At 40.4% G+C, this 17,681-nt stretch overlaps 1 protein-coding gene across 8 annotated transcripts in view; it reads left to right on the top strand.

The window, feature by feature from the left end:
• The window catches only part of PIEZO2 (piezo type mechanosensitive ion channel component 2), a 215,677-nt gene extending 198,941 nt beyond the window's left edge, over positions 1-16,736 (top strand). For all 8 annotated transcript variants that reach the window (XM_081014068.1, XM_081014067.1, XM_081014063.1 and 5 more), the window contains 12 exons: positions 545-677; positions 1,440-1,587; positions 1,693-1,907; positions 2,048-2,206; positions 2,832-2,979; positions 5,904-6,092; positions 6,505-6,597; positions 7,162-7,334; positions 8,567-8,686; positions 9,530-9,609; positions 9,810-9,978; positions 12,132-16,736. In XM_081014068.1, coding sequence (XP_080870194.1) covers positions 545-677; positions 1,440-1,587; positions 1,693-1,907; positions 2,048-2,206; positions 2,832-2,979; positions 5,904-6,092; positions 6,505-6,597; positions 7,162-7,334; positions 8,567-8,686; positions 9,530-9,609; positions 9,810-9,978; positions 12,132-12,384 — 1,880 coding nt within the window. In that variant the 3' untranslated portion in view covers positions 12,385-16,736. The remainder of the gene's footprint in view (positions 1-544; positions 678-1,439; positions 1,588-1,692; positions 1,908-2,047; positions 2,207-2,831; positions 2,980-5,903; positions 6,093-6,504; positions 6,598-7,161; positions 7,335-8,566; positions 8,687-9,529; positions 9,610-9,809; positions 9,979-12,131) is intronic.
• Positions 16,737-17,681: the final 945 nt, after the last annotated feature.

Here is a 17,681-nt window from a genome sequence, read left to right as displayed (position 1 = left end):
GGAGGTTGGTCAGAAGGTGCAGGAGGAAAAATGGAAGGACTGCCAAGCTGCACAAGTGGGAGGGGAAAATGGGGCAGCTGGAAGACTCACAGAGGAAAAGAAAACTCACAAATATTGGAGGGAAAGATGTATGAACTGACCCAAGGATAAGAAATAATGGGAGCTTAAGAAATACGTGACTGTTTGGATGGAGTGAACTGAACTATGGGAGCTAAGATGGAGATGTTACACAACCTGATGACTTCTACAGGCAATGGGAAACTACCTTTCAGATAAGTATCAATGGAACTTTTTAGATCCTGCTTGTTTTGCCCACCATTGTTTCAGCGTGCCACAGTCTTCAAAGTTAAGACATCACAAGGAACTGTGGTTTATTTAAAATCAGAATTTGATCTCCTCCTTACGGGTACAAAGGAGGAGATGGATTACATCTGAACCATGCCAAAACTCTGTGAATTGCTTAGTACTTACCATAATCCAGGGTAAACGGAGGTTTAAGATTGATGTATCACTTTGTAATTTCTCCCCCCAACTGTTTTCTCAGGAAGTACCAGCACACGGAACAGCAGTCAAAAAGGAAGCAGTGTGCTGAGCATAAAACAAAAATCAAGAAAAGAACTTCTCATGGACAAGCTGCGGGAACAACTTATCATAGCTAAGGCATTTACCATTAAAAAGTGAGCAATTAAAGTTTGTATCAGTTTAAATGAAATCAGGAATTGATTCTGCAATGCTTTGTGTAGGATTTTTAGAAGATTGCAATTCCATAAAAGGCTAATATCTGAAGGTTTAGTAACAAAGCACTATTCAGTCCTGAGGCTCCAAGTAACAGTTTTACCAGTGCACTGATTCTCTCTTTGTCTGTCTTCATATTCTCCCACATTGTGTCTTGTGTGCTTTTTCACTTGTCCTAAATGTTCTAGAGCAGGAGAGGGGAACCTTTTCCAGCTTGAGGGCCACAGTCCCTTCTGAGCAACCTTCCAAGGGCCACATATCAGTGGTGGGAAGACCAGAAACAATATTTGGCAGAGCTTTCTACACACACATACACTCTGTTCTTCATCTGAACAATCAAACTTCATTATAAAAATTCAAGGACATATCCAAGTCAATCAAAAACACTCAATGAGGGCGTGAAGTACAATGGCTGAGGGGTGTGGCCTGGGGAGAATACCAAGGACCAGCGAGAGAGAGTCCTGAGTCGTTATCTGCATTCTCTACACCTAGGAATGGGCAAGAGCACAGTGCAAGCCAGACCTTCAGGCTTACTTGGTTTTCTCCCTCATATGGAACTGAAGGGCCATCATGGGCCCCACATCTGACTTCATGCATTTTGTAGTTATCCCTAAGCAAATGTATACGTTCTTGGGAGTAGTAAATTAAACTGCATAGTTCTTTACATAAAGTTATTTGTAAGACTGTATTTTCTGTTATTTCAGGACCCTTCAGGTATATGTGCCCATCAAACAGTTTTTCTACAATCTTATCCACCCAGATTACAGTGCTGTGACTGATGTTTATGTCCTGATGTTCCTTGCTGATACTGTCGACTTCATTATCATTGTGTTTGGATTCTGGGCTTTTGGGGTATGTTATAAGGAATTTGATGTATTTGGAATTTTTTTTGTCATAAATGATTATCTCTTATGACAAATGCTCCCTGTACCTTATTGCTCCTGTTTTTCTTTGCAGAAACACTCTGCAGCAGCAGATATCACCTCTTCGTTATCAGAGGACCAAGTGCCAAGTGCATTCTTAGTGATGGTGCTAATTCAGTTTGGAACCATGGTAGTAGATCGGGCACTGTATCTAAGAAAGACTGTCATGGGAAAAGTCATCTTCCAGGTCATACTTGTTTTTGGTATACACTTTTGGATGTTCTTTATCTTGCCTGGAGTGACAGAAAGGTACGTATTTGGGTTTTTGTTTTTTTGTTTTTTAAAAAAATTATGCTTTAAATTTAGCAGTGATTTAGTCTACTGCCTTAAAAATGTGATCAAAGTATGTGTGTCTATATTCATTTTCTCCCATCTATTTTATGTTGCAGGAAATTTAGCCAAAATATTGTTGCACAACTTTGGTATTTTGTGAAATGTGTTTATTTTGGCTTATCAGCATATCAGATACGTTGTGGCTACCCAACTCGTGTACTTGGCAATTTCCTCACAAAAAGTTACAATTATGTAAACCTCTTCTTATTTCAGGGGTGAGTATGGATATTTCTTTTCAGTCACACATTTATTTAGCTATAGTGACATTCATAGGCTGCTTTTACCCCCAAATAGGGTCTTCAGGAGTGGCATACAACTTTTAATACAGTGGTACGTCGGGTTACATACGCTTCAGGTTACAGACTTCGCTAACCCAGAAATAGTGCTTCAGGTTAAGAACTTTGCTTCAGGATGAGAACAGAAATCATGCTCTGGCGGCGTGACAGCAGCAGGAAGCCCCATTAGCTAAAGTGATGCTTAAGGTTAAGAACAGTTTCAGGTTAAGTACGGACCTCTGGAACGAATTAAGTACTTAACCCAAGGTACCACTGTATATATTTGAGTTATTCAGTATGATTTGATAATCATCAGTGATCACAGAGCTGCTGCATGACAGGAAAATTTAAATCTCCTTTGTGCAGTCAAAGCAACTAGTCATGTTGGGTTAGAACCCATGAATGATCAGAAACGTAACTAATCTTTTAGAACTCCCAAAAGTTAACCAAAACAATTAAAAATGAGCACATAAATCACCTGAAATCTTAAATGCTACAACATACTTGATTTAATATTCTTCAGTTAAAACAGAACCTTCACCTGTGATTATTTCTCTTTGTCTAGATTCCGCTTGGTACCATTCTTAACTGAGCTGAGGGCAGTAATGGACTGGGTTTGGACAGATACCACATTAAGTCTCTCTAGCTGGATCTGTGTTGAAGATATTTATGCTCATATATTCATCCTAAAGTGCTGGCGAGAGTCTGAAAAAGTAAGTTTTTTTTAAAAAACCACACCATTTATTTTCATTAAATGTTTTATGAGGGCATAAATCATAGTGTAAGATCTTGAAGAAGCACAAGATAGAAAATTCATATCTGAAAATCATGCCTTTCTACAAATCTATGATGGTATCACTCTGCACAGTTCTGTTCGCCACATCTCATGAGAGAGATTGTGTAGGTGGAAAAGATTCAGAAAAGGGTAATCAAAAATGATTACGGGACTGGAGCAACTCCCTTATGAAAAGTTATAATAAGAACCTAAGAACTTTGGGTTCTTAGATTCTTATTATATGAAGAGCCTGCTGGATCAGGCCAATGACCCATGTAGTCCACCATAATGTTATCACAGTGGCCAGCCAGATGTCTGTGGGAAACCCAAAAGCAGGATCCAAGCACGAGAGCACTCTCCCTTCCTGTGGTATTCAGAAGCATAAAGGCTCCTATCATGCAGGCAGAGCATAGCCATCTTGGCTAGTAGCCATTGATAGCCATGGATTTATTATTAGCCACTGATAGCAATTTTTGGAGTTTTTTGCTTTGAAAAGAGGCAGGTAAAGACCGACAAGATGAAAGTGTAAAAACATGTATGGTGCGGAGAAAGTGAATAGGGAGAAATGCTTTATCTCTCTCATAATACTAGGTCCTGGGGTCATCTAGTGAAGCTGCGTGTTGGGATGTTGGAAGATTCAAGACAGATAAAAAGTACTTCTTCACCCTGTACATAGCTAAGTTATGGAATTCACTACCCTACCACAAGATGTAGTGACGACTACCAACCATGTCCTGCTGAAAAAGGGATTAGACAAATCATAAGGCTGTCAATGGTTACTAGTCATGATGGCTAGAGAATGCCTCTGGGGGTCACAAATGGGAAAGTTCTGTTGCACTCCTGTCCTTTCCATAGGCTTCTAGTTGGTTACTGTGAGAACAAGATGTTGGACTAAATGGGCCTTTAGTTTGATCCAATAGGGATCTTTTCTTTAAGAAAAATAAAATTATTTGCTTTTTTGTTTTATCATATCATCAAAGCATACTGTGTTACAGTCATACACAGGATAATAAAGAAAAATAATATATGAATATCAATGATGACATAATTTATTTCTCCAATTTGTTTCACTATTATAAACCTTAACCTTTACTCCCCTTCCATTCTTCCCCTGGTTTCCTATCTGCTATCTTTTCAGTTGTGTTTTCTTACTATACTAAGTTGTTTTCATTACCTTACTTACACTATCTCACGTTGTAACCTCTACTGCTGAGTATTTTTTGTCAGCCTGTTACGATTCTTTTCTTATCGCAAAATCTTTCCATATAATCTATATACAATCTATTTGTCATGCTGACAAATTCTATATATTCTAACATTTTAAGGTGCCATTCTTCTCGTGATCGTACTAGTACGATCCAATAGGGATCTTATGTTCTTACACTGATGGTGTTTCAAGTAGTTTTGTGATCATCTAATTTTCTTTCAGGTACCTTCACATATAAATAGACAATTGTGTCTGCAAATGTAAACCTCAAATTGTATACATATATTCCAGAGATGGTTTAAAAGCCTGACAAGAATTAAAACTGAAGGGTCCCAGAAAACGTTATTTCAGCTCTTCTTTTGAGAAGTCTTAAATTTCACAGTAGTTTTTAAAAAAACAACTAAGAATTTAGGACCAGAGCATAAAAAGTTATAACAGCTGAACCTGGTTCAAATGCAATGGTCCAAAAAGTTCCTTATTTACTTACCTGAAACAGGAACTCTTAACCAAAAGCAGAACTGTTCAACATAAATTCATGTGAACTGCAGGAAATAGCTTCTAAATGGACCACTGCAACATTTCAACTATGGGTGCACTCCAGATCCATTAAAAGCATTTGAAATGTTGCCACTGACTTCAGTAGGAATTAGTTTGCAACTCTAATTTATTATTTTTGGCATGCAATCAGTATTTTGCATGCATTGTTAGCTTTTTTGAGCCAGTATAGGCCAATCCTGTAAATTCCTGTATGTCCAGTTTATTTCCTTTTCACTTTTTTTTTTAAGATTACAGTAACCCCACCATCACCTTTTTATGAGTTATGGTGTCTAATTTAATAACTCCTCTTCCTCAACTTATAGACCCAGGGACTGTCTAAAGGCCTGTTCTCACAACTGCTTCTGGGCTTGATGCCCAAAAAACAGCCTGTGTTGAATGTTAGCAGATATTGGTACATGCTGAACTAGAAATATACTACCATTGCCCTGTACTACCTTAGACTTTAGTATGCCACTGCAGACTCCAACATGTGGGTGGAATGCCAAAAGCTGAATTCACTGCATGACAGAATATATTCAGGATGCACAAATGGTTGTTTCCTGTGGCTGCCATATGCTGAAGTGATTCTGAAAATAAGACCCAAAGCAATCACTGAAGGAACAGTCCTAAAAACCTGGCTAGAAATCTACCCAGATAGATTAAGACAAGGTACTGCAAAGGGCTTTTTACATCAAACTCATTGCTATCCTATGCAAAACAAGTTGTGGTTTATGATGCCTCATGCTATTATACTAGGTACTTAGTTTAAGATGTTTCCAGCTCACTGTCCACCCCCATCCTTGGATGATAATAGTTTTCTTAAGGGTGACCAACCTATCCTGCAAGCTGCAGCCTTCTAATAACATTTAAATGATTCACTATGGGTGGCAAGACAGGGGCTTATGGCTCCTTGAAATATGAAATATATATATGGCTAAAATAAGTATACACTAAATTTTGGGAGATGCTTGTAAACATATAGCATATTTTTTTAAAAAAATAATACTGAAATAGGGTTCTGAGTTTAGAAGATTGCTCATAAAATCCAAAAGTAAAATGATGTTTAAAAATTCTAGAAAAGCGCAATATAGTCTAATGTTTTATATTGCTAATTACAGCGATATCCACAGCCAAGGGGCCAGAAGAAGAAGAAGGTTGTGAAATATGGAATGGGTGGCATGATTATCGTCTTGCTGATTTGCATCGTTTGGTTCCCTCTGCTCTTCATGTCTCTAATTAAATCTGTTGCAGGCGTCACAAATAAACCTCTTGATGTATCCATTACAATAACTTTAGGAGGTTATCAGGTACGAACAAGAAACTAAAACGTCATCTTTCCCTTCATCTGTTTCCTTTAAATACTAAACATTCCAGTGCCCATGGCTGTGAAGGCTCTTACTGCTGCCCCTGGGTTTTTTCATTTAAAAAAACAAACACCCAAGTCTCTTAGCCCCCCTAGAAGGCAAGATATGTGATTTCTGTGAAATAAGAGTGAGTGTGGAATGCCCACCTTGTATATTTTTCCTGGCACTGAGGAATTCTCCCAGTTGCTGCAGTGTGTGTAAAATCAGTGTTCTGTGAGCTCCACAATCCGGACCAGCCCTAAGGACATAGCTGGTTTGGAGAAGGTTGGCTGCCTCGATAAATGCCTTGAACTTTGATTCTTTTTTTAAAAAAAATCCTGATTCTGTTATTAAACTCTGTGTTCTTACTCTCCAGCCTATTTTTACTATGAGTGCTCAGCAGAGTCAACTAAAAAATATGACATCAACGGAATATACAAGTTTCCTAAACAGTTTTCGCTCTAATACAGTAAGTAATTTTATTTCTTTTAAGTGCATGCTGAACTTTTAAGGTATCAAGTGATTTAGAAGTGCTTTGAAACAAACAAATAAACATAGTGAAGACTGTGGTTCACAGCAACTGTAGTTGTAGTTTTAAAGCGGCAAGAACTGAGACATTCTTTATGAGCATTCTGTGAGGTAGATTCTCCATGTCATATTTCCAACTGATTTTATGATTAATAGAATTTTCATACTTTGTAATGGCAAAATACTGAGTGGAAAGCACTGGCATTAACTGTAGAGTTATTTCCATCTGCCTGTAATACCAGAATCTTTCTCATGGCATAAAGCATGCCAAGTTTTAGGATGCTGCACTGACAAAAATGTGTTGCAGTTATTTGCTCTTCCTGGGTGAAGTTTGCTGATTCAGCTCTTCCCCTTGCATTCAGCTATTGCCTTAGTCATAGTACATAATATTTTCTCCAAACTGCCTCTCCCTCCATCTTTTTGTGGACTACTGAAGAATGATAGTACCAAAAAGAATTTGAAGGCAAAGGGAAAAAAGCTTCCTCTTCCTCCTTTTATTTTTTAGGCTGCCCTACAGTTTCTAGAAAACTATGGTAATGAAGATATAACAGTCGCACAGCTAGAAGGCAATTCAAATTCCTTATGGACTATCAGCCCTCCCAGCAGGAAAAAAATGATTGATGAGCTCAATGCAGAGAATGCTGAATTTTCTGTAGTTATTTCATGGAGTATTCAAAGGTATGGCCTCATTGCTAACATATAGTGTTATTGTTGTTTGTCTAGTGACTGACACAATCCCTACATATCATAGTTTAGGGATCACTTTGATTAAGGTTCCCTGGCACTAGGAGCCAGCTAAAAGCCCCCCTGCCAAATCCATGAGCTCCCAGCAGAACACATACATTCTGGTACAATTGTGGTAAATCCGGATCACTTGTTTGTCATCTCTTAGGAAATGGAAAGAAGCAAGGACAAAAGTCTCCCATCATGACATTCTAGGCGCAGCAAAATTATTAGCATCAAATAAAAGACAGTTGGGTTTTCTGATAGTACTTGGATGTAGATGTTGCTTCAACAGGGGGCAGGGCAATTATTTTTGAACCATTGCAGTTACGGTTCCAGTGTACCTGAAGGAGCATCTCTACCATCATTGTCCAGCCCAGACACTGAGGTCCAGTGCCAAGGGCCTTCTGGCGGTTCCCTCACTGTGAGAAGTGAGGTTACAGGGAACCAGGCAGAGGGCCTTCTTGGTAGTGGCGCCTGCGCTGTGGAATGCCCTCCCATCAGATGTCAAGGCAATAAGCAATTACCTTACTTTTAAAAGACATCTGAAGGCAGCCCTGTTTAGGAAAGTTTTTAATGTTTAATGCTGTATTGTGTTTTTAATATTCGGTTTGGAGCTGCCCAGACTGGCTGGGGAAACCCAGCCAGATGGGTGGGGTATAAATAATAAATTATTATTATATTATTATTATTATAGGGTTGAGTTGCCAATGGTAATGGAGCGGTAATTTGCCCAAAAGCAAATCTAATGAGGATTCACCCAATCTGAACTATCCTGACCAATGTACGGATTGGATTTGTTTCTGCTCTTGAATCTGCACATTGCTAGATCCTCCATTCATACCTCATACAGATCTCACATGTTAAGACTGCCTTTGTGTCTACCTTGTTTTTTAAAAGGAGGTGCAGATGCCTTGTGGCTGTTTGGCCAGCAATTCCTGCAATTCCCTACAATGAAAAGAAAGAAAGTTCCCTAGGAGTAATGAATCCTGCCCTCCATATTCCTGTCTGTTGCAGAACTGGGGGTCTGCCAGAATTGGGTCTTGGCCTTCATTCCTAGTTCTCAAAGAAATATAACATAGTCTATCACCCAGTGAGAATGGCATTTTGAATACAGCAAAGTCAGAGCAATTGTACATTCATGAACTGTTGCACCACCTTACTCTTGTTCATACATTTTCTTAAAGAAACCTCTCCCTTGGAGCAAAAGCAGAAATAGCATCTGATAAACAGAGTCACAACCTACGAAAGCAAGCAAGAAAACTTATTGCTAAAATGATGGACAACCAAATGCAACCTGCACCTGTGTAAGTCATTTTCTATGCTTATTAATATGTCGATTTTTCTTATAAGCAGAGCTACAAATTACTGACTTGGGCAAAGAAAATTGCAATATTGCAACTCCTGTAAAAATGTGTTGAAACTGTTGCCTTATTTCCAAAGTGGCATTTTGTAGTTATTTCGATTTTCAGTAAGATCACCTCATTTAATTATATTTATCCTTCGGCACTTTCTTATAATGAAGTGGGGAGGAGTCCTATCTACCATCTGCTGTGTGCATGCACATGCGCTACCAAACGAAGATGTTGATGTTGTCAGCTTTGGCAATTAGCTATTGGAGAAAGGCTGAATTATTGCAGGCCAGAGGCACCTGATGAGGTGCTGAAGGGGAGAGAGGCAAAAGTAGAAAGGAAGGGAGATGCTGAGAAATGCATACAATAAGATGCAACCTGAAGCTCTCATGTGGCCCTCATTCTACCCTAAGTGGAGAATATTTAGTGGAGGCAGGGCTAGCTACTAACAGGAAAATACTGTAAATTCCATTAAAACAGAGCTTTCCAAACTGTGTTGCAACACACTAGTGTGTTGGTGTGTCATGTGAACACTTCTCCTGGGGCTGGAAAGGGGTTAGTTTAACCTTCAGTTTGCTAGTAAAACTGAATTACTGTGTTGTGAAATAATGCATGTCTACAAACACCAACTTGAAAAGTTTGGAAAGCTGTGCATTAGAATCCAGTGCCGTGAAGAATAATTCCCAGGTTTGACTGTGGTCTCGTTGTTTAGGACTTTCATGTTGTAAAAATTATATCCAAGGCAAATTTCAAATGACCTTGTATTGGTATTTCCCTCAATTTATTTTTCTTTTGCAGAATACTGCATGAAGTGTATCCACGCTATATCAAGGCACCTAGTGATTCTGTTGCAAAACCCATAAAGCAGCTCTTGACAGGTATGGAGTGATCCACTGCTCATTTCTAACAGGAATATTATTTCATAATGCACCCTGATTCAGACACATTATTGTCTAGATTGCATGACTGCCTGTATAGGGTGGGTACAGGAGCTGAAGCAAAATTCCTCAGATAACAGCTGAAATTAATATAATTTGCACATGAGATACTGACAAAATGGTTTGTTTGGTTTTTGTAGATGGAAAAAATGAAGACATCACTGTTTCACTGTCCAGGCATAATGAAACTGAGTGGTGGGTTCTAAACCAGACTAAAAAAACTCTGGGAGCAGGAAATACAAGTCTGGAACTTATTGTGTTCAGTGACAAAGTTAGCCCTCCTAGCCTGGGATTCTTGGCAGGCTATGGGTAAGCAACCATCTTCTACAAATATTATGTGAGGGGTTTTGTAGAGAAGCAGTTTAAAGAAGCCACCTTTGCACATGGTGACCTCTAACTCCTGCCCTTGCCTCGCGAGGAGCTCTCCCCCTCCCACCGCCGGAAGTTGGGCCTTCTGATGGTGGTGCTTTCTGGCACTTTTTTGTGTAGAAAAAAAGAAAGCACTGGGTATCAATATATCTGCCAGAATGAGGGGCAGACCATGCTGATGGCTTCACTTGGCGGTATATTGTGGGTGAAACTGCCACTGAGTCCCTCTGCCTCCAGCACGCCAAGGGACAAAACAAGCTGCAGCTGAGTGAAACTGCAATATAGCTTGTTCCTCCCTCCACTTCTTTAAGCTGCCTGGCTGAGGAGCATGCAGCTGTCCTTGCCTCAGCCAAGCAGTTTTATGGAGCCCCTGAGCCAGCAGCAGGGTGGGGGCTCTGTTAAAATGCTCCCGCTCACCAGCTGAGGGAGCCCTGATCCTTCTCCTGCTTGTATGCTGGGGAGCAGGAGGCTTCACACTGCCCAGATGAAGTCTAACATTGCCTCTGGCTTGCGCAAGCTGGAGATGGGGGGTGGGTCCTCTGTTAGACTTCTCCCAGCAGAGTCAGGCCATCTCTTTTCCTTGGAGTAAGAGGCAGCCTCTCCATGCGTTTGTGTGCCTTTGCCTGGGAGGGTGGGCTGCATCTTTCCTCCCGGGGTGAACAAGGAAAGTGGCACTGCACCCACACAGGCAAAGGCAGCTACTGCTGCCTGGTCCACCTTCAGGGAGTGGGGGGCAAGCAGGCTGCCTCTTTCTCGCCCACTGCCTGCGCTGGCAAAGGCAGAGAAAGCACTGCAATGGAGCCTGTCCAGCTCAGTCGGCAGTGCCTCTTTCATCTTTGGACAGTGAGGGGAGGGCGAGCGTCCTCTTTCCTGGGAGAAAGAAGTAGCTCACCCGCCTCAACGCAGCAGAGACAACTCCCTCAGGTGTAATGGAGCCCCCACCTCGCCTCTGGCTTGTGTGAACTGGTGGCACCTTTAAATTTCTCCATTCAGGGGCACACAGCTGCCTGTCCTTCAGTGGGGCTTGCTCAGCTGGAGGGTGGGAGCTTTTCTGCCTCCCAGCTGAGCAGCAGGCACCTTGGCCCTGGCCTGCGAGGCACTGGGGTAAAGCACCTCAGCTCCTGCAGTGAGAGCTGAGGCAGTTTCACCCCATGCCTTGCCTGCTGGGACCAAAACAACTTGTTTCAACATCACGGTGTATCGCCAAACCGCAATGTTTGGAGGGTGATACATCGTGATGTCGAAATCCTAATATTGCCCAGCCCTACTCCTAATCATTCAGCTTTCTAAGCCTTCATTTGATGAAACCATGTTGATACAGGCAGGCTACCACAATCCTAGATCTTAATGACTTTGTAAACATCTGGCATAAGTCTTCTTTCCTTACTTTTACAGAAACTACATTCAAGCATGTGTCATAGTACTTGCATATTCTTCCCCTGTTACTTGTGCCTCTGTCTTTCCATCTCTTTCCTAAGTCTTTCTTTATGTTGTATACCGTATTTTTCGCCCTATAGGACGCACCGGCCCATAAGACGCACCTAGTTTTTTTGGGGGGGGGATAAAGGAAAAAAAATATTTCCCCCCCCCCCAGACGAGAGGCTGGGGCGGGGGAAGCCCGAGCTTCCCCCGACCCCAGTCCCCAGAACGGGAGCCAGAGCAATGCCGAAGCTGCGAGCAGCTTCTGCATCGCTCTGGGAGATTGCGGGGCTGGGGGGTAGCTTCCTGAAGCCTGGAGAGGGAGAGGGGTCGGTGCGCACCGACCCCTCTCGCTCTCCAGGCTTCAGCAAAAGCCTGCATTCGCCCCATAGGACGCACACACATTTCCCCTTCATTTTTGGAGGGGAAAAGTGCGTCCTATAGGGCGAAAAATACGGTACTTCCCTCAGGACAGGGACATTTCTTTTTGGTGAGGTAGGAAAGAAAAGTAATTTGGATGAATTAATCTATTAAAATGAAAATGAATTATAAATTGGGTGTATTTTTATGTTTTTACTTTCTTCTCAGTATCCACATTTCATAATTCTGTGATTACATTTTAAATCTTTTCACATTTTAAAATATTATTACCTTTCCCCCCCCTTGTTTTGCAGCATCATGGGATTATATGCTTCAGTCGTCCTGGTAATAGGAAAATTTGTCCGTGAGTTCTTCAGTGGGATTTCCCACTCCATAATGTTTGAAGAGCTTCCCAATGTAGATCGCATCCTCAAATTGTGCACCGACATCTTCTTAGTGCGGGAGACTGGTGAACTGGAATTGGAAGAAGATTTATATGCCAAATTAATATTCCTATACCGCTCCCCAGAGACTATGATCAAATGGACTAGAGAAAAAACAAATTGATCTTTTCGGGATTTGCATTGTAATTCAAGATGACTTCAACTGGTTGTCGTTTTTTAAAAAAACAAAACAAAGCACAACATTCTCTTAAGAGGGAAGCCTTTTATAATTAGGTAGCAATGAATTTTCTGTTTGTGGAGTCCATTTGGCTCCCTAGAAATATATGCTGCCTTTCAAATCAAAGATGAAGAAAGCTAGCCTTTGTTTTCAAATACAACTCCTCTAACATCAGAGAAATCTGCTTTTCATTTTAGTGAACAAAATATTCTGCCTCCATGTCTGACTTGGGCTTCAGCCCTCATTCTCAAGGGAAAAAGAAGGATATCACAGCTGAATTAATCAGATCCTCACTTATTCTGGAGTGGTGTGCAATATGCTGCTTTGCATCACTTTCAAGGGGCAGCAGTGATCTGAGGAGTCGTTAGAAAATCCAAGACAATGGATTACAGAGGGTGCTGAAGGCAACTTTGTTATGTGCATTTCTAGAAAACCAGATCTGCAGATGTACTTCTGGAAGGAAAAAAACTTCACTGACATTATCTTTAACTGCCTTATTTTATTTGAACAATTAACAGGAGGCATTGAAAACATCAGTGACTTTACTCAGGAAAATAAAAACTGTCAAAAGTTTAACTAGCGAATAATGATTATGGTGAAACGTTGTAATATTTTGCTGGGCCAATTGCTCCCAAGTAGCCAGGTATTTTTTTAAATAAGCCAGTTGAACTTTATGATGCCTTTGGCTTGTTCAAATATAGTATGTTTGGCAAAACAAATTATGGTTTGTTTTAATATCTGAACTCAAGCCTCTCCAAAAACAATGGTTGGTTGGGAGCTGACGAACTAGCACCTGAAGCCACAGTTTAGAGCTGCTTTACAAACCACAGTGTGCGCCGACTGTGGTTTGCTGTTATGTCTGAATTCACAGACCATTGACAAACCACAGTTAGGGCCATTGCTCTGCTTTAAGAGGCTGCTGCACCATGGAAATTAGAGTGAATTTAAGAAGCTTGAGTCTTGGCCAGCTGGGAAAGGACAAGAAGCTTTTTAAACTGTTGTATTACTGTTGTACATTGGAAAGGTCAAAACCATGGTGTGATTTTTTTTAAACGGTGAATACCATTAATCATGGTTTTGCATTTCATTTGAACCCAGCCTTTGATTTCTTGGAAACATTTAAAGACAAAATAGGGGAAAGCATGTTGTAGGAAGCAAAAGAAAAAGATCACCCTATACGGACGTTTAAATGTAAACCATCTGACTTCTACCTAGTATTTCCTTCCAGTGTTTCAGGTATACAGAAATGTTAACATATGCAAATTCTCGTTTTTATGTCCAGGATGTGTTTTTAAAGTTCCTAATTATGATAAAACATATATATAATGAGCTTGAAAAAAGGGGCTTTTCTTAAATTATTGCTATTGGTGAACACCGGCTATTTAGCAGAGGACAGTGTAGCATGAACATTTAAGTGTTGCAATGTAATTTGCATTACATGGTTTAGAAAATGCAATTTCTCAGCAACAGAAAAATCACTGAATGGATAAGGTATGCTAAGGGGTTTTACTGTGCAGTTTTCACTCCATACTGACAAATAAAGCACATGCTGCAAAGTCATTTCAGAAGTATTTTTTCATATGCTTGTTTACATTGAATGAATTTTTTTTATAAACTGAAAGTGTCTACGTAGTGAGATTGTCAGTAATCATTGAAATATCATAACTATTTATTGTATTTGATAATGTTACAAGTCACTAGAAGGTAGATGGGAACTGAACAGGAAACTGTAAAATTACTTGCACATTTTAGTCTAGGGTGTATGTTAGGTAGAAGAAAATTGTGACATGACATGCCCACACAGTTGATCTGTTTCCATCAAAACATTGCTGGTATATTTCAATACTGTGAAAATTAGCATATTGACACTAGGAAGTGCACACCAAAATTAACCACTTTGGGATATTGCACCAATAAAACGCATGGTGACTCGACACATATTCAAATGTTATTATAATTTCCTAACAAAGCATAGTTAGTCTAGCTCTCCTTGTAAAAAAACCATCGATGGAAGCAACATAAACAACGTCCTTTAAAGACTTACATGAAGTGTTTACAAATACCGTATATGCAGACCCTAAACTTACACAAGATTAAAAACTTGCATACATTAGACTTCACTTAGAAATCAGGTTTCAGGGCCCTTTGTTCCCATTTTTTACACATTTTCCTCCTTTTACCTATGTAGCTAAATGTGCCTACTTCTTAAGGAGAACTCTTCATGTATCTGACAACGGCTGCAGTCCACAAAAGCTTGTGCCAGAAAGCTAACAAAAATATCATTTTCCTCTGCTACTGTTTTACTGCAAGAGATTTAACATGGCTCCCCTATGGAATTTGAATCAAATTAGTAAGACAGAACCAATAGAGAAGCTGACTGGTATAGAATGGCCCTGCTAGATTTAGACAAAAGTCAGGCATCCCGTTTCCCCATTGCAGCCTACCTCACGTTTCCAGGAATCTCACAAGTAGGCCATGGAGGGAAGAGTTTGTCCCTGTTGTTTGCCCATCAGCAGCTAGTATCCAGGAGCACCTTGCTTCAGAATTGGGCAGTTGCGCTTAGCTATCAAGAATTTGTCTAAATACTCCATTTTAAAGTTATCCAGAATGAGTGGCCATCACCTCATATTGGGGCTGCAAATTCTATGAGCTAATTATGTGTTGGGTATGGCTGTCCTATTTCCATTCAATTTCATTGAATGGCTTCATGTTCTAGTACTAGGAAAGAGACGAAAACGTCTCTGTCCACTTTCTGCACACTATGCATGATTTTATAAGCCTCTCAAAACTTTCCCATTTTAGACATCTTTTTTCTGAAGTATAATGCCCCAGAAGGTGCTGCAGTTCCTGCTGACTTTGTAATTGTTAATATGTCTCTGCCTTCTTGGCCTCTGCTAGTTATTTATTACTCCTCCATTCTCAAGCCATACTTGTCACTTTGGGCCAGTAATCATCATTTTAAAGGAAATGCTTCCCACTGAAATTGTAACAATACATGAGGATCTGTGCAGTCCCCAAATGCTATCTGCTAGGAAATAAAAGTCCTTTGTACATGTCCTGTGTCCTCAAGGTGCTGTGCCCCTCAGTACAGGACTGGACATAGAAAACAGCAGATTATTTGAATCTTCCAAAACTCTACTGCCTTTTTCTGATCAAAGCGATATAGGGCTCTAAGTAGCATGGTTGAGCTCTACACAACCACCAAAGCAGATTAAAGTCTTAAATCACATTTAAATCCTTACTGAATGAAAACTGTGTGTCTGATTATCTCTCCTGTACATGCATGTTATTTATAAAGCATAACTTTTTTCAAAGAATTAATTATATGTATCTTCTTGTTTTTTTAGAACAACGTTGTGATACATTACACCTAGGGATCAGCCTTGATTTGTACCAGGACCATGTCCTGGAACATGTGAAGTAATAAAGTACCTCCAGCTTTGTGCAGAGTGCTTTTCTCTTGCCACTGAGTAACCAACTGCAGTCTTTCCCATCACATTAGGATTAAAACTTTCATGACCAGGCAAATGGCATGGCATCCAAGTATGCCTGAGCCCTCGTGACTATTTCTTGAAGATAAGCACTATCCAATAATGGAAGTGTTTTTTCTGTTAGAGCAAGAACTTCTAGAAAGATGGCTCCAAGAATGGCTTAAACTCATTTCCATGGTAAGGTTAAACACCATGAATGTCTGTGGGGATCATTGCAAGTCAGTCAGCAAAAGTGATGAAGTGTGCTTTCTATCCGATACTACAAACCTTGGGGTGGAAATATAGCTATCTATCTAATGTACCTCTAGGACCCAGCCTCTCATTTAAACAAAAATCATGTACAAGGGAATCCCTACTTACACAGGGTGAGCACAAGTGGGGATTGCCCTGTTCCACCCTCTTTTGGTGATGAAAAAGGTGCATGCAAATGGCACACATGCAAGTGAGGAGGTGCCTGTACTTGAGCTGTGTAGGCACACTCAATAAGACTAATTGGAAAAGAGAATGTTGCACAGAATAGATTTTTAAGAAAGCAGGAATGCCATGGTGTCTCAATTCTGGTAGTTATTGAGCCATCCCACTTTCAACATCTTTCCTTGCAGCTAAAACTGTAAATACATGTAAAAAGCTATGAATGCACTATGTCAAGCTATGGTTTAGTGTTTGATTTTGTTGCCTGAAATGCAGTGTGAAAAAACAGTGGCAATGTGACTAGCAAAAAAAATGTTAAAATACTAATACCCTTTGTATAATGTAATTATGATATGAAAAGGCCTTTTTCTTGATTAAAGTTTCTTTTAACAATAATACTTCTCTGTTGCCATTTTTCAATCACTGATGTCATCAGCGCAGCAACAAAAATTTATGAGCACCAAAATTAGTTTTTTCCATGATCCCACCACTATGTCCAGAGCGAAAGGGACAGTGTCATTATGCTGGGCTTGAGTTCCAACATAAGTGTGTTAAGTGAGGTCCTTCCCTCCTCAGAAGCTCAGAAAAGGGATAGGAACTTATACCCAGTGCACTAAGGGCACTTATAGATGGCTGATAGTTTTGGGTGGGATTCAATCAGATATTTAGCAGATTTGGGACATGCAATTAAAGTTGATTTAGAGGTCTTGTGCAACAAATGCGCTTCCCCAAAAGATTGTACCTTTTATCTATTTCATTAAATTTATATATTGCTTAACTGTAGTAAAAAAAACCTCCTCCTAGTGGTTTACTTTTTGTGGTAAGTGAAATATGGCATCATCATCATCATAATTTATTATTTATACCTCACCCATCTGGCTAGGTTTCCCCAGCCACTCTGGGCGGCTTTCACTGAATATTAAAAACAGTACCGCATCAGACATTAAAAACTTCCCTAAACAGCTGTCTTTTTAAAGTAAAATAGTTGTTTATTGCCTTGACATCTGCTGGGAGGGCATTCCACAGGGTGGGCGCCACTACCGAGAAGGCCCTCTGCCTTGTTCCCTGTAACCTCACTTCCCACAGCGAGGAAACCGCCAGAAGGCCCTCGGCGCTGGACCTCAGTGTCAGGGGTGGAGACGCTCCTTCAGGTAAACAGGACCGAAGCCGTTTAGGTCTTTAAAGGTCAGCACCAACACTTTGAATTGTGCTCGGAAACGTACTGAGAACCAATGAAGATCTTTCAGGACCGGTGTTATATGGTCTTGGCGGCTGCTCCCAGGCACCAGTCTAGCTTCCGCATTCTGGATTAATTGCAGTTTCCGAGTCACCTTCAAAGGT

This window comes from Podarcis pityusensis, assembly GCF_964106645.2.
Source record: "Podarcis pityusensis genome assembly, chromosome: 7".
Taxonomy (NCBI): Eukaryota; Metazoa; Chordata; class Lepidosauria; order Squamata; family Lacertidae; genus Podarcis; species Podarcis pityusensis.
The sequence above is the reverse complement of the archived record's forward strand: the minus strand, read 5'-3'. Positions and strand labels throughout refer to the sequence as shown.